The sequence below is a fragment of the Equus quagga genome, chromosome 11, assembly GCF_021613505.1.
Source record: "Equus quagga isolate Etosha38 chromosome 11, UCLA_HA_Equagga_1.0, whole genome shotgun sequence".
In the NCBI taxonomy this organism is placed as follows: domain Eukaryota; kingdom Metazoa; phylum Chordata; class Mammalia; order Perissodactyla; family Equidae; genus Equus; species Equus quagga.
In genome coordinates, this window is record NC_060277.1 from 95704105 (window position 1) to 95727087 (window position 22983).

The 22983-nt window shown below is 51.7% G+C and overlaps 1 protein-coding gene across 6 annotated transcripts; it reads left to right on the forward strand.

Moving 5' to 3' along the window:
- The first annotated feature begins 2187 nt into the window (after positions 1-2187).
- ODAD4 (outer dynein arm docking complex subunit 4) lies at positions 2188-22278 on the forward strand. Of its 6 annotated transcripts, XM_046677703.1 has the most exons (13): positions 2269-2390; positions 2878-3009; positions 4067-4198; positions 4451-4601; positions 5287-5348; positions 5652-5817; positions 7144-7368; positions 7536-7743; positions 12081-12167; positions 13816-14012; positions 17162-17262; positions 19107-19191; positions 21538-22278. In XM_046677703.1, the coding sequence occupies exons 3-13, from the start codon at positions 4130-4132 to the stop codon at positions 22092-22094; spliced, it is 1908 nt and encodes a 635-aa protein (XP_046533659.1). In that variant the 5' UTR covers positions 2269-2390; positions 2878-3009; positions 4067-4129; the 3' UTR covers positions 22095-22278. The 6 variants fall into 6 exon arrangements, with proteins under 6 accessions (XP_046533656.1, XP_046533657.1, XP_046533660.1 ...); XM_046677700.1 differs by lacking the exon at positions 2878-3009 and having other exon boundaries at positions 2188-2390; XM_046677705.1 differs by lacking the exon at positions 5287-5348.
- Positions 22279-22983: the final 705 nt, after the last annotated feature.

Genomic DNA, 22983 nt, shown 5'->3' on the forward strand with positions numbered 1-22983 from the left:
GACTGGTGCAGATGTTAACCCAGGGACAATTTTCCTTAGGCAAAAAGAGGAAGATTGGCAACAGATGTTAGCTCAGGGCCAGTCTTCCTCACCAAAAAAAAAAAAAAGTCATGAAAGCAGAACAGAAGTTTCTTTTGTTCTTTTTCAAAATTGTTTTGGCTATTCTAGGTCCTTTGCATTTCCACAAAAATTTTAGAATCAGCTTGTCAATTACTAAAAAAAGTCTGCTGGGATTTTGATTGGGAATGCATTGAATCTATCAATTTCCTCTTTGCAGGAGGTGGTTATGGGGTTTTTTTGTGCTTTCTTTGTGGGAGGTTTTTTCCCCCATTAACTGCTGGTGACTTCAGCAGCATTGTTCAACTTACCTATGTGCCTGTCTTAACAATCCAGAAGAGGATGAGTTTCCTTCCAGTGCATGGAGCTGCTGCTCCTTACACACCTTGTGAACTTACACACCTCTGGCCTTTGCTCACCTCCTTCCCCACTTAGGTCTCCCGGGCACCATCCCACTCCCCCTCAGCTCAAATGTTACCCCTTCTGTGAAGCTGTCTCTAATTCACCCCAGACCCTGACTGAATCCTCCATTTTTCTGGGCCTCACACCACTCTGTCCTCATCTCCCTCATAGGCACACGAGACTTGGAATAACTTAATATCACTTTGAGTAGCCATTATTGCTTATATGTCTGTCTCCCTGATTACATGGAACTCTTCCACGGAAGGGACTAGGTTCTTTTTCATCTTGGTATTCTTTCTTTAATCAAGCTTTTTATTTCGAGATAATTGTAGATTCACATGCAGTTGTAAGAAATAATACAAAAAGTTCCCATGTACCCTTTACCCAGTTCCCTCCAACAGTAACATCTTGAAAAACTTTAGTACAATAACATAACCAGAAAACAGACACTGACACAAGCCACTGCTCTCATTCAGATCTCTGGTTTTACATATACTGATTTGTGTGTATGTGTGTGTAGTTAAGGATGTCTTTTTACTATTTAAACGTTAACAATGATTTACTTGGCTCCTACTGTGTGCTAGATAGTTGAATTCTGGAAATACAAGGTTAAGACAAGGTCCCTGCCTTAGTGGAGGTCACAGTCTTGTTGGTGTTGGGAGTTGAAGTTCTAAAAGTAATGTATTAAGGGTGGGGTATTTGTTGGGACCTAGAACCTAGCTCACCTTTTTGGTGAGGAGAGTGAGGGAACGTGGAAGGATGTCAGGGAAAACCTTGTTCAAGGCCCGCCACTACTAAGTGCTGAATAAATGTGTTAAATTGAAGGTTGAACCCAACATTATTTTCCAAGTAGTCTCATGCAAATCCCCACACCTTGAAGGTTTTATTATCTTCACGTTCACTTCTCAGGCAGGAAATTTAAGGCTCAGAGCCTTTATGTGAGCGGTGCAGGGGTCACGCAGTCAGGAAGTGAAGACAGCCCAAGTACTCTGACTCCAAGCCTAGTGCTCTCTCCCCCTGATGGCGATATTCGGTACACAGCTCCTTGCACTATGCCTGTGAAGTGTGAAACAAAATGGAGTCATTCATGTCAATGGGTTTTAAAACGGAGCTGGGAGGCCATTAAGGAAATGAGCCTTATGCATATCCTCACAGAGTGAACCATGAACCTCTGAACTAGGCCAAACGCAAATAGTCCAAGTATGCTGCAAGAAAGTCTGCAGCTTGTTACAGTGATACCTTTTTGCCTAGCCATAGTCTTAGCAATCAATCATAATTAGCCACGATTACCTTTCTGCCTCCGGGCCCAATTAAAATTCTTTGTAAGGACTTAAGCAAGCCTCCCCTCTTTTAAAAAAGGCTGATTTTCACTCCTTAGCGGGACACTGTTCAGGTTGCTACCTGAAGGATCTGTGGGCCCTGAATTGCAATTCTTTGATCCCAAACACTTCTGGTTCTATTATTGCCTCCTAGATTTCTTTAGGTAGACATGCCTTATCGCTATTTGGAATTCTGCCCTTAATCCTCTTCCTGTTTTCCTGGCTGTAAATTCTGGACACGAGGCAGTCCCACAGAGAACCGATGGGGCGTGCAACAGCCAACACTACAGCGCCCCGCGCCCGCCACGCGCTCGTCACTCCCCGGCCTAGGGGGCGGCTGCTCCGGCGCATGCGCAGGCTGGCGGCTCGCAGGCGTGAGGGGCGGGGCCGGAAGTAACGCTCCGTCTCCCGGTTGCTAAGAGACGGGGCTTCCACAAGCCAGACGGTGGTTCTTCGGCTTCTTTTCCTCCTTTTTTCCACTTCAGCATCTCCGAATCCATGTCGGACCAAGAAACTGACGGCTTGCGAAGCACCTTTCCTTCTTACATGGCGGAGGGCGAGCGGCTCTATCTCTGCGGGGAGTTCTCTAAAGCCGCCCATAGTTTCAGCAACGTGAGTCGCTCTCTGAACCTCTCACTCACCCATGCCCGCTTTCGATTCCTGATAACACTGAGGTCCTGATGATGCCCGGAGGACCTCTTGTTTTTCTTATTCACTTGTTCCTGATTGACGCTCTGTGAATTCCCTGCTTCATCACCAATTCCCGCTTGCGACCTGATTGTTAATAACCATTCTCTGCATTAACAGTGACCTCTTCTGCTTTTTTACTTAAAAGTTTTGTGATTGACTGGCCACCTTCCACAGAGCAGCCTCAATTTCCCATCATTGGCCAAGAGATTGGCTAGGAGGCTGCGCGTAAAAGTGGTGAAATCTCTGGCACGTGATTGCTCACAGAAGATCAGTAAATAACATTATAATACAACCTTAGTATAAATTGCTCCACCCCACCCTAAGGGGATTGAGTGCTCTTTTACGATATCACACTGCTAAGCTCAGTACAAGCCTATGAGAGAGGTGCTGTTATTACTCCATTTTATAGATGAGAAAACACATAGGAGTTGAGTAACATGCCTGAGATCACTGGACTACCAAGTGGCAGAGGAAGGATTCAAACCCAGGCTCTCAGACTCCAGTGCTGAGGTGCTCACCACCATGCCATACTCCCTCACAAGTAAGCTATTAGATGTTCTTATGACAATTTCTTTTACAACAAATAGCCCACTTCTTATTTCAGATGGAGTGGTAGGCTAGCCCTCTAGCCAGTGCCAAGGCTCCCTCTAAAGTCAAACTTCTCAACTGCTGCCTAGAGTCTTTCGTCCCTTTTGATCACCAACCGCACCCTAAAACCAAAATGATCAACCAGATGGGCCAACAGTTGGGTTCAGGAGCCCTGTCCCCACCCATTCTCCTCTTTCTGGATCATATTCCATCCTACAGAAGCTCAGGCAGAGAGAAAAGAACACCCTGACGGAAGATAGCTTTGGGTGAGAAATGGCCTTTTTTCACAAAAGACAGTACCGACTTCCTCTTCCGGGAAGGGTAGAAAGGTCTTAGAAAGGGGCTGCAGTCTGATGCCTCAGGCAGGCAGTACCCCACAGGCTACAGTCATGATCTCAAACACAAGAAGACAGGATGGGAGTAGCAGAAGCTTTCTGCTCCCACTTTAGGGCCAAAATCACAGTTTCCGTTCTCCTGGCATTTTCATCTGAATGCCCTGAAATAGTGATGCATGCTTAGTAAGCTCTGTGAAAAGAGAAGGCTAGTGGAATGGGTAACTCAAGTTGTAGGTTTTCCTAAAATCCGTTTTGTCAGCCTTCCGAATGCTTAGCCTTTGAACTGTATTTTGAGCGTGTTGTGCAGCCCTTTCAGGTTTGTGGCTGAATTTGGTGTGTACCAAACATCCTAAGATTCCATTGCCTGAGTGGACTGGAGGAACCCCAGACATGGGGGGAAATTCAGTCTAGCCCCAGTGATATTCTTACATTTCAGCCAGTGGCTTCCACAGTAGCTTGTGATTTGACTTTGTTCAAGAAGAGCTGCATATGGATAATCAAGTTGACTGAGCAGAGATCAGTGTTGTGCTGCTTTTGGTCTGATAAGATCTGAAGACCTGTTTGCTGGCTTGAGGCCCCTTGAAATTCTGGCAGGAGAGTTTGGGCTGCTGTTTCCAGTCCAGCTTCTACCCTGCCCTGCTTGGGGCCTGTCAACCTGACTGCTTCCTCTCTCAGGCTCTTCACCTTCAGAATGGAGATAAGAATTGCCTGGTGGCCCGTTCAAAGTGCTTCCTGAAGATGGGAGAGTTGGAGAAGTCCCTGAAGGATGCTGAGGCTTCACTCCAGGGTGACCCGACTTTCTGCAAGGTGACTATGGGTGGGAGGGCTCAATCTTGCTTTCATCACTGCCATTGCCTGTAGCAGCCTCAGGTAGAAAGTGGTTGGAGAACCAGCCAGACTAGGTAGAGTTTGGTGTCATTTGCTTTTATAGATCAGTTGCCTAGCACCCTGCCCCTGTATCCCAACCTTGACCGTCAACCAAGGACACTTCTGTTCCACAACACCTAAGTCCTGTAAGGCCTCATCTGTCCACTTCGATTTGACTCTCTCTCATTCCAGGGGATTTTACAAAAGGCCGAGACCCTGTACACTATGGGAGACTTTGAGTTTGCCTTGGTCTTCTTTCATCGAGGTTATAAGCTGCGGCCTGATCGGGAATTCAAAGTTGGAATTCAGAAAGCCCAGGAAGCCATCAACAACTCAGTGGGAAGTGAGTGACTATGGGGCCTATGCCCTTATCCAGGAAGGCTCTTGGAATCCTTAGATTTGAAGGAAGGCCTGAGGTGCATTGGGTGGGCAACCCTCACCAGGCCTAAAAGGGGTCCCATGCTTGCATTTGGCTGCTCTTGATTTTCTTGAGGGTTAGGAGCTGTCTACTGGGAGAACCAGTACCTCAAGCACTGTACTGAGCACCACAGCATCTGCTTCTCCTCAAAGCCGCCTGAGAATGGCTGTTTCACAGGCCAGTCTCTGGCCTGGTGTCATAGGGTAGAATGGGGTCCTGAGTCCAGCCTTCCCTAGTCCCTGGTTTCCTCCGTTACCATGTATGCACCATGGGCTCGCCCTTCCCATCAGCTTAGTGGCAGGAGGCGGAGGGAAGAAAGCAAGGCTTGCCACTGGGCAGCAGAGTGTGGAAATAGCATAGAATGGAGAGCTCACCTGGTGCCCAGGGCCTTCGTTTGTTTGGAAATCTGGCTGCCATGGCCTTGGGCTAGTGGGGGCTGCCTAGCTCCTAGAAGAGTGTTCTGTGAAATACCCTGTACCATTTGCCCTCTTGGCTGACTCAGAGCCAGTTCTGACACAACCTCCACATGCAGCCATTTCCACATAAAAATATGTGATAGGTTGTGCCCAGAGGCCCCTGCCGACCTGAGCCCCAGCTTCTGTCCTTACAGGTCCTTCTTCAATTAAGCTAGAGAACAAAGGGGACCTTTGCTTCCTAACCAAGCAAGCTGAGGTAAGGGCCCTGGTTCTGACGCCATATCCCCCTGAGGGAAGAGGCCACATGTGGCTGCAGGGCACAGGTCAGAGCGGCCTCTTGCCTGGGAGCCATTAGCTCCTGCCCATCACGGACAGCCATGGGATTCTTCCCCAGCTCAAGAGGGGTCTTGGGAGTCCAGCTGTTCCTGCACCAGACACCATGGTCCTCGGCCGCAGAGAGGTCCTGGAGGAGGAGCCTGGGATTGTAGACCCTGGGGCTGTGACTGGGTAATCCGTGCCTCTTGTTGAGGCTCTGTTGGTTCTTGCTCTGTCTGCCTAGAGTATGAAAGCCCAGCAGAAGCCTCATCCCTCGAGACACCTCCTACATCACCCCAAGAGAGAGTCCAAGCGGAAGGGCTCACTCAAGAGTGAGAAGATTGTCCGCCAGCTCCTGGGCGAGCTCTATGTAGACAAGGAGTACCTGGAGAAGCTCCTACTGGACGAAGGTTTTGGACACTTTCTTTGAAACAGGGAACCTGTGGCAAAGGAAATCTGGGGTGAATGCTTAACGCATGAGCCAGGGGCAGAGCCTATCATATGATACTTGCCAACATGTTCCCATGGCCAGATTTCACTAGCATTCTCATTTTACAGAGGAGGGAACTGAGGCACAGAATGGTTAAGTAACTCACCTAAGGTCACATGTAGGCAAGCAGTGACATGGCTCTCAGACTGGAATCCAGGACATCCAATCTCAGAACCAGTGCTCTTGAGCACTGTGGTGCCCTGCAAGGGAACGCTGGAGCTCTGGGCTCCTCTACCACCCCATGCGGTCCCTGAGGGGTGTCCCCTGGGCCTTCAGTCTGTACAGAGGGCAAAGGAATCCTGCTGGGAGGAGCTAGAAGGGGACTCTTAGGATACGAGTACTAGAGTGTCCCGGAACCTCGTCTGGTCCAGTCCTTTGTTTATAGAAAAGGAAAGAGAGACCCTGAATGGGGAGTAACTTGTCCAAGGTGACAGCAATTTAGTGGTGGAGTTGACACCAGAGCCCAGGCCTCCTAACCTCCAGTCCAATGTTCTTTCTACCCCACTGTGCCAGCAGCGACAGGGAATAGGACAAAACCTTGAAACGAATGTCTCCCATAAATATCGGGGGTGGGAGGATTCCCCTTAGCTGATAAGCCTGAGCAGGGATCACCCTTGAATCCAATGCCTTTTCTCCAGGACTGACTTCCCAAGGGCGTCTGCAGGATCCCCTGCAGGTCGGGGTCACAGGTAGCTTTACTGCTGGCACATCTCCTCTGTAACAGGCCTGAATAAACACTGAAAAACTGTGGAGGGGAGGGGTGGCCTTGCAGCTTTGCTACCAGCTCTAACCTCTGGTCAGGGCGATGGGCAGGACTTGGTCATGCCACTCCACCTCCCAGCGTGCACTAGCCCACTTGGCACCTGGGGAATCACTTGGCGGTGGCAACCTGGGCCAGGTTGGGCATCTAGACTCAGTCTTCTCTGAGGACAGAACTTGAAATGGGGGAGCCCCGAGGCCTGGGGGCTCTCCTCCAGCCGCCCCTTTTGCCAGCTCCTCATATCTTGCCATAAGGGGCCTGTGCACTAAGCTCTTGCACCGTGGGAGTGCCTGAAAGGGGATCTGGCCTCATTTAGTCCCAGAGAGACTCACCCTGCCACCCACATGCTCTCACTTTCCTCACTGTTTCTGCAACTCCAGGCAGAGATCCCCATAGGGGCCCCCGCAGCAGGGACCCCAAGCCAAGAGGAGGTGACTCCCTTAGACGTGTGTTCTAGTTGGTTCCTCCTCACCCCCTTCCCTACAGACCTGATCAAAGGCACCATCAAGCATGGCCTGACCGTGGAGGACCTCGTCATGATGGGCATTAACTACCTGGATACCCGCAGTGACTTCTGGAGACAGCAGAAGCCCATCTATGCCAGGGAGCGGGACCGGAAGCTGATGCAGGAGAAATGGCTGCGGGACCGCAAACGCCGTCCATCTCAGACAGCCCGTTACATCCTCAAGAGCCTCGAGGACATCGACATGTGTAGGTGTTGTTCTCAGAAGGGTGGGACCTTTGCCAGGTGGAGAGGGAGCAGCCCAGTAGCTGAGCCCCTGGATTCACTGGCCTGTGGATGGTGTCTGGGGGGTGGCTTCTCCCGTCAGCCATGAGGACGCTGCTCCTACCGCCACAGCCCCTCTTTCCCTTCCCAGTGCTGACCAGTGGCAGTGCTGAAGGGAGCCTTCAGAAGGCTGAGAAAGTGCTGAAGAAGGTGCTGGAATGGAACAAAGAGGAGGTGCCCAACAAGGATGAACTGGTTGGAAACCTGTACAGCTGCATCGGGAATGCCCAGATTGAGCTTGGGCAGATGGTAGCAGCCCTGCAGAGCCACAGAAAGGACCTGGAGATCGCCAAGGAATAGTGAGTGCCTGTGGAAGGCCAAGAGGCTGAGGCCGTGGGCCTGTGGGGGGGCTGGGGTCTGTCTCGGCCGTTTGCCAGGGCTGCTGGTGGCTGAGCTCCCATTTTCTGCCCTGCATGCCTGAGGTGGATTCCCCCAGACAGAGGAGCCACCTGCCCAGGACCGAGGGTAAGGGGAAGACCCAGACAGTCAGCGTTTTTTGCCACAAAGAGGAAGGCAGTGGCCTCAAACTCCCAAAAGCTGCCAATGGTTGGGCTCTTAGGGATATTTTTATTCTTACATCATCTCAACAAGCAGTCATCAACCCCAGACATGCCAGATGCGGCTAGCATTGGGAACACAATAGTGACCAGACGCCAGGGTCATTTTCCTGCAGATGTCAAATAAAAAGTGACATAGCTAATAAACCGCAATTGTGGTAAGTGTCAAGAAGAAAAAGTACAGAGCCCAGTGCTATGAGAAGTATATTCCAGGCAGACTTGACTGGGTGTTGGGGAACACACTTGGCCTGTGGGAAGGCCCTGAGGCAGGCAGGAGGGAGCTTAAGGCTGGAGAGCACAGAGTATTGCCAGAGGAAGAGTGGCCAAGAGGAGGCTGGACCACGTGGGTAGGGGTCGGGTCATGCAGGGCCTTGGAAACCACGGTGCTGACCAAGAGCATGGGCTCTGGAGTCGGGCCTCCCTGGGCTTCGGAATTGTTCCTCCTAGCTGTGGGACCTCAGGCAAGGCCCTTAGCCTCTCAGCCTCAGTGTGTCCTCTGTCAAATGGGCATAACAATAGCCCTGAGCTGATAGGGCAAAGGGAGCATGGCATGTGCAGGTACCTGGAAAGACCTCAGGATAGTGTCAGGTATCCACAGTAACAGTCATTTCAACTCTCGCAGGAACCAGCTCTTCCCGAGACTTGAGGGCCCCCTCTCAGAGGTACCATCGCTTTCTGGGAACCCTGGTTCTAACCTTGGGAGTCATTTGTGACTTTCTTCTGCCCAGTTTCCATTCACCCCACAGTTCTGAGCCTCTCGTCTCCTATCATCCCGTTTCCACTCACAGGTTGGCCCCCAGCTCTCCCTGCCTCCACCTGCTCCCTCCTCACCTCCGGAGACACGCTGCTTTTCATCCACCCCCTCTCCTTCCCATACTGACAAACAGGGCTTGGCCCCTCATTGCCTGCATGTTAAAACCAAATGCCTTTGCTTGGCACTCAAGGTCCTCACAACCCCCTTCTGCGTGCGTCTCCTGAAGGCTGTCAGTCCTTCATTTGGGTCAAACTGTATTTCGCGAACACTCTTGCCTCCTGCCCTCTTCTCCTCACTCATCCGAGCCCACATGCCATCCATTCCCGGTTCATTTCTCACCCGCCTGCCCCGTGCTGAGCAGGAATGTCACATGCTGGCCACACAGCAGGAGAAACAAATAAGCCACCGCCAGCTGTGGAGACAGAGCTGTCTTGGGTTCCTGGCTCTGTCCTCGGAAGCTGTGTGGATTTGATTGAGTTGCTCACCTTCTCAGTCTCCTTACCTCTGACAAAGGCACACTGTTACTGACTCACAGAGATTAAGAGGATTAAATAAAATATGTGTCTCCAGTACTTTGAATCCAGCCATGGCCCAGGCCTTAAAAATGTGAAAATCCTTACTTCGTACCACTCCTGCGTATCCACCTGATTCCAAGGCATTTCTACTTGGATGTCCCACAGGAACCCCAAATTTAACATGTCCAGAGTGGAATCCCTTATCTTCCTCCCAAGCCTCTTGCTCCAGCGTTCCCTCTCCATGAGGATGGCATTGTTGGCCACCCATCCCCAAGAAGAAGCCTGGGCAGCTTCCCAGACACCTGCCACCCCTCAGTGCGCAGGCCGGCGCACCCGTGTCCTGTCTATGCCTCCTCCTTCCTGTCTCCTGAGTGACTTCCCTTCTCTGTTTCCCTCCCACAGCTCAGGCCGGGCCTTCCTCACTTCTTGCCTATTTCCTCTGACCTGGGTTTCCCATAGCCCAGCTGGTCCTTCTGTGCAAAACAAATCCGGTGGTCGGGATAAAGTTCCAGCACCCTTCCTGACCTGACTTCTCCAGGCCCCTGTTGACCTGGCTCTCCCCGGGCCCCTAAGCATCCTGTGCCCCGGCCAGCACCCTGTGGCTCCTGTTAGTCCCTAAAGGGACTGCTTTCTCTTTCACTAGCACTTTTTTCATGAACCCCCCTCCTTCCCATCATTCAAAATTGAAGTACTAAGTGTCTCCCTGCCGCCTCTGCTCCCTCGCGCGCCACCCCTGCCCTGTCTGCCTTCAGACTTCACACTTGGGAAGGAACTATTTTCTATTCCCTTTTTCTTGCCAGCACCTGCCACATAATGGGCGTGTGATCAATGTGTGCGAAGTGGCTGCATAAGGAAGCAGAGATGTGCCCTCAGTTAGTTCCTTGTGAGTTGGGTGTGCTCCCTGGTGCTGTGCTTCCTCCTTCTAACCAGCCCCACCCCTCCCTGGCTGCCCCGCCAGCCTGCCATCTTCAAGGAGCAGCTCAAATCCCAACTGGTTTAAGCAGCTTCTTCCGTGACCCCAGCCTTCATTTCTTGGAATTCTCTGTGGATAATCTGACTATGTGCTTTCTCATTACTATTATGGTTGTTCCTTCTTATTGTTGTTACCTATTTTGTTATGAATGAATTAACTTATTACAACTTACTCCTTCATTCATCACACCACAGCAGAGCAGCCGCTCTAGAAGGGGAGGCCAACCCCAGAGGGGCTGGGAGCAGGAGCAAGGGATGGCCGACGGTCCAAGGAGAGAGGCAGGGCGAGCATTGCCGGGGGCTGAGGCGGCCTCGGAGAGGATGGGCGGGTGCGGGGTGGGGGAAGGGCACCCTAGGCAGAGGGACGGGGCAGGGACGGAGGATTTGGGGAACTGCAGGTAGCGCGGCAGGGCCGGGGCCAGGACCTGTGGGAGCGGGAGGACCGGGTGCCATGGGGAGGAGGAAGGAGCTCCGCCTGAAGGTCCTGGGGGCCGACGAGGTTTGCTTCCACACGAGTACTGCAGTGTCCTGCTCGATTCAGAACTGTGTGGTGCTGAGAGCAGAACTTACAGGATTTCTAAAACAAAAGTAACTTGTTTCTGTGTTTTTTTAAAGAATGTGTCTCGGAAAGAGTCCCATTCTTTAAGTGGCTTCATGGGAAGGTCTTCAGCAGCAGAGGGGGTTATGTCACTCCACCCCTGTGGGCGTGGCCGCGGCGGGGGCGGGGGGACAGGAATGAGAGGAGGAGAGCTTCGCGGAAGAAGTGGAGCCCTGCTGGGCTCCCGGGGCTGGGGGTCCAGGAGGCGGGAGACGCTTGCCTGGGAGGAGGGAGTGAGAGGAGATGCTGGTGGCGGAGGTCTGGGATGGGGGGGAGGGTTTTCTTGATTTATTTGCTGGGAAGAAGGTATTTTTTACCAGAGAGATCAGAATGTTCATATGGTAATGGTAAAGAACCGACATAGGAGGAGCAATTATCTTTTTCTTTATGGAAATATCTTAATCTTTTTTCTGATGACACGTGAATACTGCAAACAATTTAAATAATATGGATAAAATACAAGTTTCCCTCATACTGTCATTTCCCTTGGGTAATCATCGATAATAGTTAATTCTCTCTGCTTCTTTTAAAAATGCCCACTTTTAGTTTATTTACTGAGTTTTTGGTGGCCTAAAACAACATACCTTTATTCTCTCACGGTCTGGAGGAGGGAAGTCCGCAGCGTCTCCCTGGGGCCACAGTCAAGGTGTTGGGGGCCTGCGCCCCCTCCCGAGGCTCGAAGGGAGCTCTCTTCCTGCCCTTTTCAGCTTCTAAGGGCTGCATTTGTCATGCTCCTTAGCTCGTGGCCCCTTCCTCCATTGTCAAAGCCAGGAGCACAGCATCGTGCATATTTATTTTAACACAAATAGGACAATACACATAGTATATGCACCTGTAATCTGACTTTTAAACTTAGCGTATCAGACTTTTTCTCATACACAAAAATTGCCGTGCCAGGGCACTGATGAGGTGTAGATTGTTTCCAGTGTTTATTGTTACAAACCATGCTTTAATGAGTGTTCTTGTCACATTATCTTCTTGAGTAAGTTCCTAGAAGAGGAATTGCTGGATCAAGGGGACATCTTTGTGAGCTGGTGACTGATTGCCCTCCAGAAAGGTCCCGATAAAAACACAGGGCATGAGACAGCCTGAGTGCCACAGCCTTGCCGGCCTGGGCACTGTCCCTCCACTGGACCCTGAGTCCCTGAGGCCAGGCCCTTTGCTCTGGCTTCTTTTCCTTCTGCACAGTGCCTACAAAAGCCGGTGTCTAGTGAACACTCTTCTTGCTTCTTCCCCACAGTGACCTTCCTGATGCCAAGTCGAGAGCCCTCGACAACATTGGCAGGGTTTTTGCCAGAGTTGGGAAATTCCAGCAAGCCATTGACACGTGAGTGACCAAGGACTGCCCCTCTCCCACACTGGGGCCAGCATGTCCCACCCTCACACCGGACTCCCTGCCTGGGGCCAGGATGCCAGGCAAAGAGGCACCAGAAGACCTGAGTTTGGCTCCTGGCTCTGCTAGGCGACCATGAGCAAGCCAGTTTGTAAACTCTGGGGCTCATTAGTTAAATTAGTTAACAGAATAGTATCAGCATTTTCTCAAAATTTCCCATTGATAAGAATCACCCAGAAGGGCTGTGAATTACTCTCCCCTGGGAATTCTGATTCTACAGCTTTGAGTTGGAGCTCAGGAATCTGTTTTTAACAAGCGCCCCAGGTAATCCTTACCTTTGGGCAAGTTCAGGAACTAGTAGACCGATTGACCCTGGGACCTCTCCTAAGGCTGTTCTGTGACTCTGTAAGGTCACGCAGGGTCACTGGGAACAGAGTCTGAGCTCGCCAGATGGCTCAGCTACTGGGCTCTTGGTGTCTAGCTCTGGGGCTGGTGATTGCTCCAGTGGAGTGACTCAGCCCCAGGGAGACTGGGGCGAGGGCCTGACCTCGAGACCGGCCTGCACTGGGAGAGCCGGCTCCTTGGGCCACTCGCTTAGCGCAGAGGGGACTCATCCTTCAGGCCCCCATCGCTCGATTGAAATAGACTTGCTCACCAGTGGCCTTCTGCTACGGGCAGTTTGGTTTCCAGAATGGCCCCTGGTGTCTAAAAGACAGAGGAGTATGAGAGTTCACCCACCCTTAGTATCTTTTTATAGTAAAACATTTTATAGTAAGTGTGTGCTTATTGTTAAAATATTAATTTGGAAAATACAGAAAAGTAGAAGAAAAATTATTCAGTTGCATCACCCATCCTACTCTTTCTTATATTGATATTTTGTTCTTTTGTTCCAGTCTTTTTTGTTGATTTTCTCTTATATGTACTTAATAGTGTTTTTAAGCATTGTTTTTATGTTATTTCAAATGCTATTTTGTCAACATTATTTTCAACTGTTGTATCAAATTTGATCCAACAGATGTACCAAAATAGCTTTGGTAGTTCTTTTTTTTAAAGATTTTATTTTTCCTTTTTCTCCCCAAAGCCCCCTGGTACATAGTTGTGTATTTTTTAGTTGTGGGTCCTTCTAGTTGTGGCATGTGGGATGCCACCTCAGCATGGCTTGATGAGTGGTACCATGTCTGCGCCCAGGATTCGAATTGACAAAACCCCGGGCCGCTGAAGCAGAGTGTGCGAACTCAACCACTCGGCCATGGGGCTGGCCCCCCAGCTTTGGTAATTTTAAAATATATTAATGCTTATTAGCTCCACCCCTGTATCTAAAAGAACTGGTAGTTGAAGAACCTTTTTTTTTGATGAGGAAGATTGGCCCTGAGCTAACATCTGTGCCAACCTTCCTCTGTTTTTGTATGTGGGATGCTGCCACAGCATGGCTTGATGAGTGTAGGTGTGTAGGTCTGCACCTGGGATGCGAACTGCGAACCCTGGGCCACTGAAGTGGAGTGCGCAAACTTAACCTCTATGCCACCGAGCTGGCCCTTAGAAAACAATTTTTGTTCAACCACCCAGTAGGAAGCCTTGGTCTCCTGTGGCCAAGTGCAGGGTTTGAGGTGATGAAGCTGACCCTGGTTCATCGCGTCCCCAGGTGGGAGGAGAAGATCCCTCTGGCAAAAACCACCCTCGAGAAGACCTGGCTCTTCCACGAGATTGGCCGCTGCTACTTGGAGCTGGACCAGCCCTGGCAGGCCCAGAATTACGGCGAGAAGTCCCAGCAGTGTGCCGAGGAAGAAGGGGACATCGAGTGGCAGCTGAATGCCAGTGTTCTGGTGGCGCAGGCACAAGGTATGAGCTCAGAGAGGATCACCTTGCCTTCCCCAACCCTCGGGCCCAGCTGCCACACTGGGGCTGGCCCTCCTGTGGGCCGGACTTACCATCCCAGTGTGTCCCTGCTCAGATTAGCTCTGAGTCTGAGAGTGGGGATAAACCCCTCCATTTTGAGCCGCACGAGGCAAGTTCCTACTTTAAGCTGAGCCAGTTAGGGCTTGGGCACCCCTGCCCTGAGGAGCTCAGCTGCAGACAGACCAGCATTGTGTGATCATCAAGCGGCCCCACTTCCTCTTGCCATGGTACTCTTTACACATGTGCCCTTGCATTTCATCGCTGCACAAGCCAGTGAGGTAGGCACTGTGGTCCTCTTGTGTCGATGGGGAAACTGAGGCACCAAGTGGTTCAGCAGATTGCCCCAGGGCATATGAGAGGACTTTTTAGAGTGATGGAAATGTTCTAAAATGTTCTAAAACTGGGTTGTGGTGATCACAACTCTATAAATTTACTAAAAATCGCTGAACTGTATACTTACAAATGGGTGCATTTTATAATATGTAAATTACATCTTAATAAAGTTGTAAAAAACAGCAGGGGGCCAGGGACAAGGAGGAAGAGATGAAGCAAGGTTGGTGATATTTTGATAATTATTGAAACTGGGTGATGAGAGTTCATTATGTTATTCCTTCTTCTTTTGTGTATATTTTAAATATTTCATAATACAAAGTTAAATAATACAAAGTTGAAAAAGAAGGCTGGTAAATGATGGAGCTGGGACTAGAACCCACTTTGCCCGACTCCTGCACTCCGGCTCTTAAACCCCGCACTGAGCTGCCCCCGCCCTGGGTGCACAGCGGACCCCAGAGAGGAGGAAGTGTGACAGGCGCTATAATCGGGCATAATCCTTCATTCATTCATTTGCACTACAAATACTTACTTGGGACCTTCTAGGCACCAAGTTGGTTGTAATTAGAGAGCAAAACTGATAAATATTTCCTGCCCTCACGTCTGAGGAAGTAACTTTTAAGCAGAAACTTTAGGGATGAGAAGGGGCCAGCTGTTCCAAGCTCTGAGGACGGAGCCTTGCAGCCAAAGGAACAGCGTTTAGGAGGCCGGGCAGGAGTTCGGCTTATTTAAGAACCTGAAGGAGACCAGGGTCGGCTGGGCTCCTGGGGCCAGGGAGGTCTGGAGGGCGGAGGTTGAAGAGGGGCCGGATCTGCAGGGCCTCGGCCTCGTGGGCCCCATTACAAATTGTAGCTTCTTTCCTAAGAGCGTGGAGAAAACCACTGAAAACTAAGCTGGGGGGAGCCCTGATCCCTGAGGCCTTCCTTGGACCGCTTTCCTGTTCTAGGGAGGGCACCCGATAAGCTGGAGGTGAGACAGGCTGCACCCTCAGGGTTGGTGTTGTCCTAGGCCTCTCTTGAGGACTTTTTAGGCCCTGAGGGCCCCTAGAGAACCAGGCCATTCCCTGTCAGTCTTAGTTTCCCTACTCTGGGGTTGAAAAGATCAAATGTGGTAGCCTGGGAGCCACTGGGCTGGCGAGGCCAAACAGCCTAGCTGGCAGAGCTTGCGCTCTGCGCCATCCTGGCTTAGGGACCCTGGGCAGGTGCCAATCTGTGCCTGTCTCATCCTCTATAAGCAGAGATAATTATAGTACTTAGCTAGAGGGTTGGTGTGAAGAACTAAGGTAATACTTGAGTGCTTAAGCACTTAGAACAGGAACTGGCATATAGTGAGCGCTCGATATGTATTAATTTCTCTGCTCCTGCGCTCTCATCAACTTCCCATCAGTGTCTCTAACAGCGATGAGAAACAAGTACAGTCCTTGCAAAAGCCTATTTGTGGCTCAACAAAAATGTAGGTATAAATGTGTAGATTTGGGGATGCAGAAAGGAGGGAAAAGTAGAGGAAAACAGCTCCTAGACTCAAGATAACTTTGGGTTATGTACTCAGTTAAAAACGAGAGGAACAGTCTTTAATGTTTTACTCCCTTGAGTAAGTGTTATGACTCCTGCATAGACCTGCGTGTCAGAATGACACTGATGTTCGTTCACCGTGGTCTCTGCGTAAATACCGTGACTCCCCTTTTCAAATGTGTATTTGAAGAAAAGGTATATTTGACCTCATTTACTGTGATTCCACGTACTTTCAGAATTATTTGAATTGGTTTTCCAATAATAGCCTTTTGCAGTTTGGCTTACAGATACAAGGCCCTCCTTTCTCCACGGATCCCAACGCTTGGTGGGGAGTGGATCTTGTACTTAGTTATAGGAGAAAGTAGTGATGTGTGAAGTTTAGCCCTGAGCTAATATCTGTTGCCAATCTGCTTCTTTTCTTTCCTTTTGGTGAGGAAGATTGGGCCTGAGCTAACATCTGTTGCCAGTCTTCCTCTTTTCACTTGAGGAAGATCTGTGCCAATCTTCCTCTATTTTGTATGTGTGATGCCACCACAGCATGGCTTGATGAACAATGTGTAGGTCCATGCCCAGGCTCTGAACCTGTGAACCCTGGGCCACTGAAGTGGAGCATATGAACTTAACCATTATACCACTGGGCTGGCCCCAATCGGTCTCTTTTTTTGCTGAGGAAGATTAGCTCTGAGCTAAGATCTATGCCAGTCTTCCTCTATTTTGTATGTGGGTTGCTGCCACAGCATGGCTGACGAGTGATGTAGGTCTGTGACTGGGATCTGAAACCACAAACCTGGGCTGCCAAAGCTTTTTTCCTCAAGCAAAAAAAAAAAGGAAAAAAATTTGAACATTTTAAAAATATGAATTTTCTCTTTTGGAACAATCTAAAGATGGGGCAAGATGGAGTTGTCCCCCTGCCCTGGAGACACATGATGTGTGCACAAGTCCCTGCCCCAGACCCTTTTCCCTTGCTGACCCGGTTGAATGGCCTGAGATCCAAGGCTCAGGTTGCCAGGTTCTGGTCCTTCGTGGCGAGATGGCCCAGGAATGTGCTGGAAAGGGTGGCGCTGGGCAGCTCAGGGATGCTGCCTGAGGCCTGGGCTTACTCCAGCTTGCACAGGCTTGTGACTGACCCTGGGAGTGGCTGAGCAGGCCAGGGGTTCCCAAGGGCCCCCAGCACCTTGAAGCCCCCTGCATTGTACTGTACAGCATCTAATGTCACAATCTGCCTGTGCCGTGCCTCCCCCTGCTCTCCAGTGAAGCTGAGAGACTTCGAGTCGGCCGTGAACAACTTTGAGAAGGCCCTGGAGAGAGCGAAGCTCGTCCATAACAACGAGGCACAGCAGGCCATCATCAGCGTGAGCCTCCCCACCCCGCTGGGCCCCGGCTGTGGGGAGCAGGGCGGCTGGGCCCTCAGCCCCTCAGCCTTCTCAGTTGGCCATTCCACACATCTTTATTACCCACCTGCCCTGTGGACGGCGGTGGCTTTCAAATGCTTGCTACTGCGGTCAGTTTATAGAGCAACCCCATACACATGTTTTTATTTCAAACGCAAAATAGAAACAAAAGTTTTACAAACATGCTTACCTTTACTAAGTAAGCTGATATTTCCTATTGTATCCTGTTTTATTTTTCATCTTCCTTTCTTTTACTCAATGCGAGTTGAGACCTTCTAAACTGATTTTAGGATTTGTCATTTGAAAAATGCTGCCTCCTCCAGGAGACAATGTGAAATACAGTGTGCCTGCGCTCCCTCGCACTTCTCAGTGAGGCGGCTGCCAGCCACAGGCAGCTATGTAGATTAAAATGAATTAAAAGTAAACAAAATTTAAAATTCAGCTTCTCAGTCACACTAGTCACATTTCAAGTGTCGATAGCCGCACGTGGCTTATGAGTGCCACCCAGTGCAGATCTGGAGGACTCCTATCACCGCAGAAACTTCTGTTGACCGGTGCTGGCCTCGACCCTAAGCTTCAGGAGGCAGAGAGCATGTCATGATGCACACATCGCTCCCAAGGGACCCCACCATGTGGCGGGTTCTGCCCTGCCTTCCCCCATCCCCCACTGAGGATCTTCCTCTGTCGAGGGGGTCAGCCTCCCGAGTGTGAACCCTGCCCCTAAGTCTGACGTCCAGGGGAAGCTCACGGTGTCTGCCTCGTGGAAGCCCTGCCTGCGCTCCTCGGTCCTCATGCCTGTCTCTCCCATTGAATCCTCTTCCACATGGTTGCCCTGCAAATATGTGGAGAGGATGGCATGGCAATTCAGTTCAGTAAATATTTGCTGACCACCGCTTGGCCTGGGCTGCCCAGCCCAAAGGTGACGACGTGGTCCTGGCCCTCAGGAAGCTTAGTGTCAGCAGGAAGGTTAAAACAAAAACCCCATGTTCACGACCAGTGCCATAGGGACCAGGGGATTCAGAGGGAGAGAGCCCCAGCGGGGAGGCACGGCTGGGTGCTTCCCATCAAGGAAGGTTGGAGGTCACCTTGAAGGCTGGGCAGGGTTTGGGAAGGTTGAGAGGTGGAGAGAAGTGCCTGTTGGGCAAGTAGCCCAGGGCCCTAAGCAACTCCTCCTGGGACCAGGTCCCTGACACTTAACCCCCTAGATTGGTGTCTCGAGGCAGGAAGTGTACCAGGGGGCAGACCAGCACTGCTCCAGGCCCCGTGGTCGTTTGGCAGGCGTCTCTCGAGTGCCTACTGGTGCTCTGCCCTGGGCAAGCTTCGGGACAGCAAGGAAGAAGGCAGAACCTGCCCCCAGGGGTCCCCCAGAGCCCCGGAAGCCCCTCCGAAGGCGGCCGGCCCCCGCAGCCTCACCCTGCAGTGTGTTTCTGAGCCCCGTCCATGACTTGCTGCCTTGCTGCTACTTAGGGCCTTGAACTATCTCTTTACATTGGCTGAAGCAAAAGAAGCTTTAGGTAAAAATGTCGAAATTAGCACGCAGACACAACTCCCATTACACACCTGAGCCCAAGGGAAGTGAAGTCTGCGTTACCGCAGTCCTGTTTCTATATCTCTTACTGTGGGTAATTCCAGGTCCATAAGTATCAGTTAACCTCAGGACAGGAGCCTCCAGAGGAGCTGGGAGAAAACAGGGTGGTGGGGTTAGTACAGAGTCTGCCTTCTGGGGCTGGGGTTTGCATGGGGAAGGGAGAAGTGTAGGTGCTACATAGGGTTAAGAGAGGTCACCACTCCTCTTCTACCTGCAGGCCTTGGATGATGCCAACAAGGGCATCATTGAAGAGCTGAAGAAAACCAACTATAGAGAGATGCTCAAAGATAAGAAAGAGAAAGGTGAGCTCCTGGAGCCCCAAAGACGGCAGCTTCAGCATTCTCCCTCTGCTTTCTCTCCGGTTACTTCCAGCCACGCTTTCCTGCAGCTGCTCCCGTCGCGAGCTTGGCACTGCCCACCGAGCTTTCTGATTTCAGAGCCCCCAGCAGCCCCAGCCCGTCCCTGGGGCAGGAGAGGGAGACTTCTAGCCTGCTCTGGCTGGGGTTGGAACCCATGCGGCCTGCCTGGGAGCCCCCTCCTGTACTTCTGTTAATTCATCAAATATTTGTTGAGCATTTGTCACATGCCAGGAAGGTATGCGATGTAGGGGAGACAGAGGCCCGGCCCCTGCCCTGGAGGAGCCCCAGGCCCAGTGGCAAAGCCAGACAATTTGAGTTGTCAGCAGCTGGGTACCCTGCTCAGCGGGGGAGCCGAACGAGGGGGCTCTGATTGCCCGGGGGGAAACGGGGAAGGCTCAAAGAGGAAGAATCATCTGCTCCAGGCTCCAAAAGATGGTTCTCCAGGTGCGACGGGGAGGGGGCAGCCTTTCCTGCATGAAGAGCAGGAGCCGACAGAGGCAGAGTGACAGTAACTTACCCTCTGGGGGCTCGGACTGCGTGCCAGACACAGGGTAAGCATGACAGAAGGATATCCCTTGGTCCTCACGCCCTAGGATGTGGGGACTGGTTTTGGGGCAGTGGAGGCTGAGTGGGGTTGAGTGATCTGCGCAGGTCACAGAGCAGTGTGACTTAGGGCCGTGCTCGCCCGCGCTGCATGGAATGGCCCTTGGGCCAGCAGTGGGTAGGGCAGGGGCCGGGCCTGGGGACACGAGGATGAGCTAAGGGGAAGGCGGCTCTGTGTCACAGCTGTGCTCCTGCTGGCCTTATCACAGTCTCTTCCAAGGCCTCCCGGAACTAAGGAGGCCTTTGACGCCCCAGCCCCAGCTCTTTGAGTGGCTCCGCTGTGGAGGGAGTGAGGGAAGAGGAAGGGGCCAGGGCCATGTGAGAAGCTGCTCTCCACGCAGTGCTTCCTGTGCGCCAGGCGCTCTTCCAAGGGCCTTGTATGGACTGATCCTCTGAACCCTCCAAGAACTCTATGAAGTCAGTATTATTGGCTTGATTTTACGGATGAGGACACGGAGGCAGCATGGTTTTAGTCTCAGGCAGCCGGCTCTAGAACCCGGGCTTTTACCGTGGTTCTACACCGTTTCTGTCCAGCCCACTGTGCTGCCCTCACTCCAGCCAAGTCACAGCGAAGAGGCGCCAGGGCCAGGGCTCCATGCACCTGGGAGGACAGAGTCCCCTCCAGCCATCAAGGCTGAAGCCGTCCCTGACCCAAGCATGGCAGCGGGAATCTGGACGTGGGGTTTCTGGGCACCTGAGCAGCCACATGACATCTCTTTATTATCCACCGCCTGCCGTGTGGTGGCTGGGTCCCCTCAGAGAGGGATCTGCCTCTGCCCCCACGTGGCCTTGGAGCTGCTCTCAGCAGCCAGGGAGCAATAGACATGAAGAGAGCCAGGAGGGAAGCAGCGGGTGCTCCCAGCAGCCTCCCCTCCCCTCGGCAGGCGCGCTGTGCTGAGGAAGGTGAAAGTCCTGAAGACTCATCAAGCAGGCCCGGTGGCCGGTGGCGGCTGCCAGGCACTTCCCCCCTGGAACGGCAGGCGGCAGCATTGTATGTGTCTTCACCGCCAAATAGCAGCCTTTTCCCTGCTGTGAACCGAGAGCCCCTGTGGGCATCTTAGAGACCGGGGGCCTCCAGGAAGAGAATGTGGGGGAGACTGAGGCGAGGACTGGTGCCTTTTCTCTGTAGCTGGTAAAAGCAAGGAGCAAGGATCCCTTTGGCTGTAGAATAGCTCTCCAGCTGAACTTCCTGCTAGCAGTCTGCTCATATTTTTACAGGGAGCATCCCAACAAATGATGAATCTGCTTCGCAGGGACAAAGAGAAATGCAGAACGAGGATGCTGGAGAAATGAACTCTTCTGTCCTCTCCCAGCACCTCTGCTGTTTCTTATAGGGAAAGAGAATGTGCTCTGGGGCAGACTGTCCAGGGTTCACATTCTGGCTCTGCTGTTTGTTTATTTGCAGTGTGACCATTGTGTGTGATTTTTCTTTTATCAATCTCAGGTCCCTTGCCTGCAAACTCGAATCAGTGACACTGTGCAATCTCATGATGGCCGAGTAGTGTGATCTGTGCAGCTCAGACGATGGCTGGAACAGGGCTGCTGCTCAGTAAATGATGATTTCCTTCCTTTCTTTCTGAAAAGCTGCGCCGTCTCTCAGAAGCACAGGCCCCCAGGCTGGGCTTCACCCCGGCCCAGAGGTGAACAGACTTTTACCTTTCTTCTCTCCTTTCTCTTGTTTTTCAGAAGAGGCTGCTGAGCTGGATGACACACCAGTGATGGCAAGGGAGAAGGAAACGACGAGAAGAGGGAGAGACGAACCTGAGAAGGTGATGAAGCAGTGGGAAAGAGAGCCAGTTGAGAATGACAGAGAGACAGAATACGAGTCGTCTAAGGAAGCCTTGAGGATCACAGTGAATGGACAAGAAGAAAACAGGTGGAGAGAAGTAGAAAAAGGCAGCTCCTTTAGGCAAATGGAACTGGGAGCGATGGGGAGAGATTCAGCAGACATTGCCAAGAGGCTGTCCGGAGAACTAGGCCTAAGGTCAGGAGAAGCAGGCAGGAAACTACCAGAACTGAGCAGAAGGGAATCAAGAGAAATTTACAGGAGGCCTTTAGAGCTGGATGAGAAACCCTCAGAAGAATTAAGCAGAAGGGAATGGGAGGGACCGGAGAGGAGACTTTCAGAAGCCGGCAGGAGAGAGTTAGAAGAATTGGGGAAAACAGCATTGGGAGAAACTGGAGAAATGAAAAAAACAGAAAATGGTGAAACAACGGAAAAAGACGAAAAGGAAGACGAATGAAGCCATCGCTAGCAGGCGCTAGCCTCACCAGGCTGGCGTTTGCAGGCACCGTGGGGATGGCAGGAGACCGGACTCTTAAGCTGAGATTTGTCTTTCATAGGAGAAAATGTGGCCCAGGCCCCACATGTCACCTCTGCCCCTTTCTGTCACTGTTCTCCCTCTAAATAGATCCATTTCACTCTCACAACCCCTGGGTCTGTCATTCTGCCTGCTCACCCCACCCATCTCCAGAAGAGCCTTAGAGGACGAAGGACCTGGCACCGGGCACCCCTTCCAGGCAGAACTCTGACCTCACCCTGGCTAGGGAGAAACACTGAGACCCCCAAACCAGGCTTTAGGGAAGAAATAATGATGGGACCACCTCAGCCATCACACAGAGAGGGAGACCTTCTTGTAAACCCCTAAGCCCTGAATGCAGAATGAAGTGGCAGCTGGCTTGGATAGGGCATCGTGCTCCAGCAGCCCACAGGAAGAAAGAAGTTTCCTGCCCGGAAACAGGGAGTGGCCTGGGAGAGGGAGCTGCGCCACCTCCAGGCAGTCCAGTCCCGTCAGTCAGGCTCCCCACGATGGTTTCCTCCTCTAGAATGGGCACATGCCTCAGGGCTGCTGCGAGGACCATATGAGGGCTCAGCACGGCACCTGGTCCACAGGAAGCTCTCGAAAATCCACCCGAGCTTCCAGTGGCTTCGCAGAGGTGTCGGCTGAGCAGCTGCCTCAGAGGATGAGTTAGGATTTCACTACATTCTTCATCTGTCCCTTTGGCCATTGCCATCCTGGTTCCTTCTCCACAGTTCCTGGAAAAGTCGAGGCTGAGGCTGACTTTAGGCTGGGACCCGGCTGGACTAAGCCGAGGCAAGGGAGGTATTTCAGGTGCAGCATTTCATGGGGC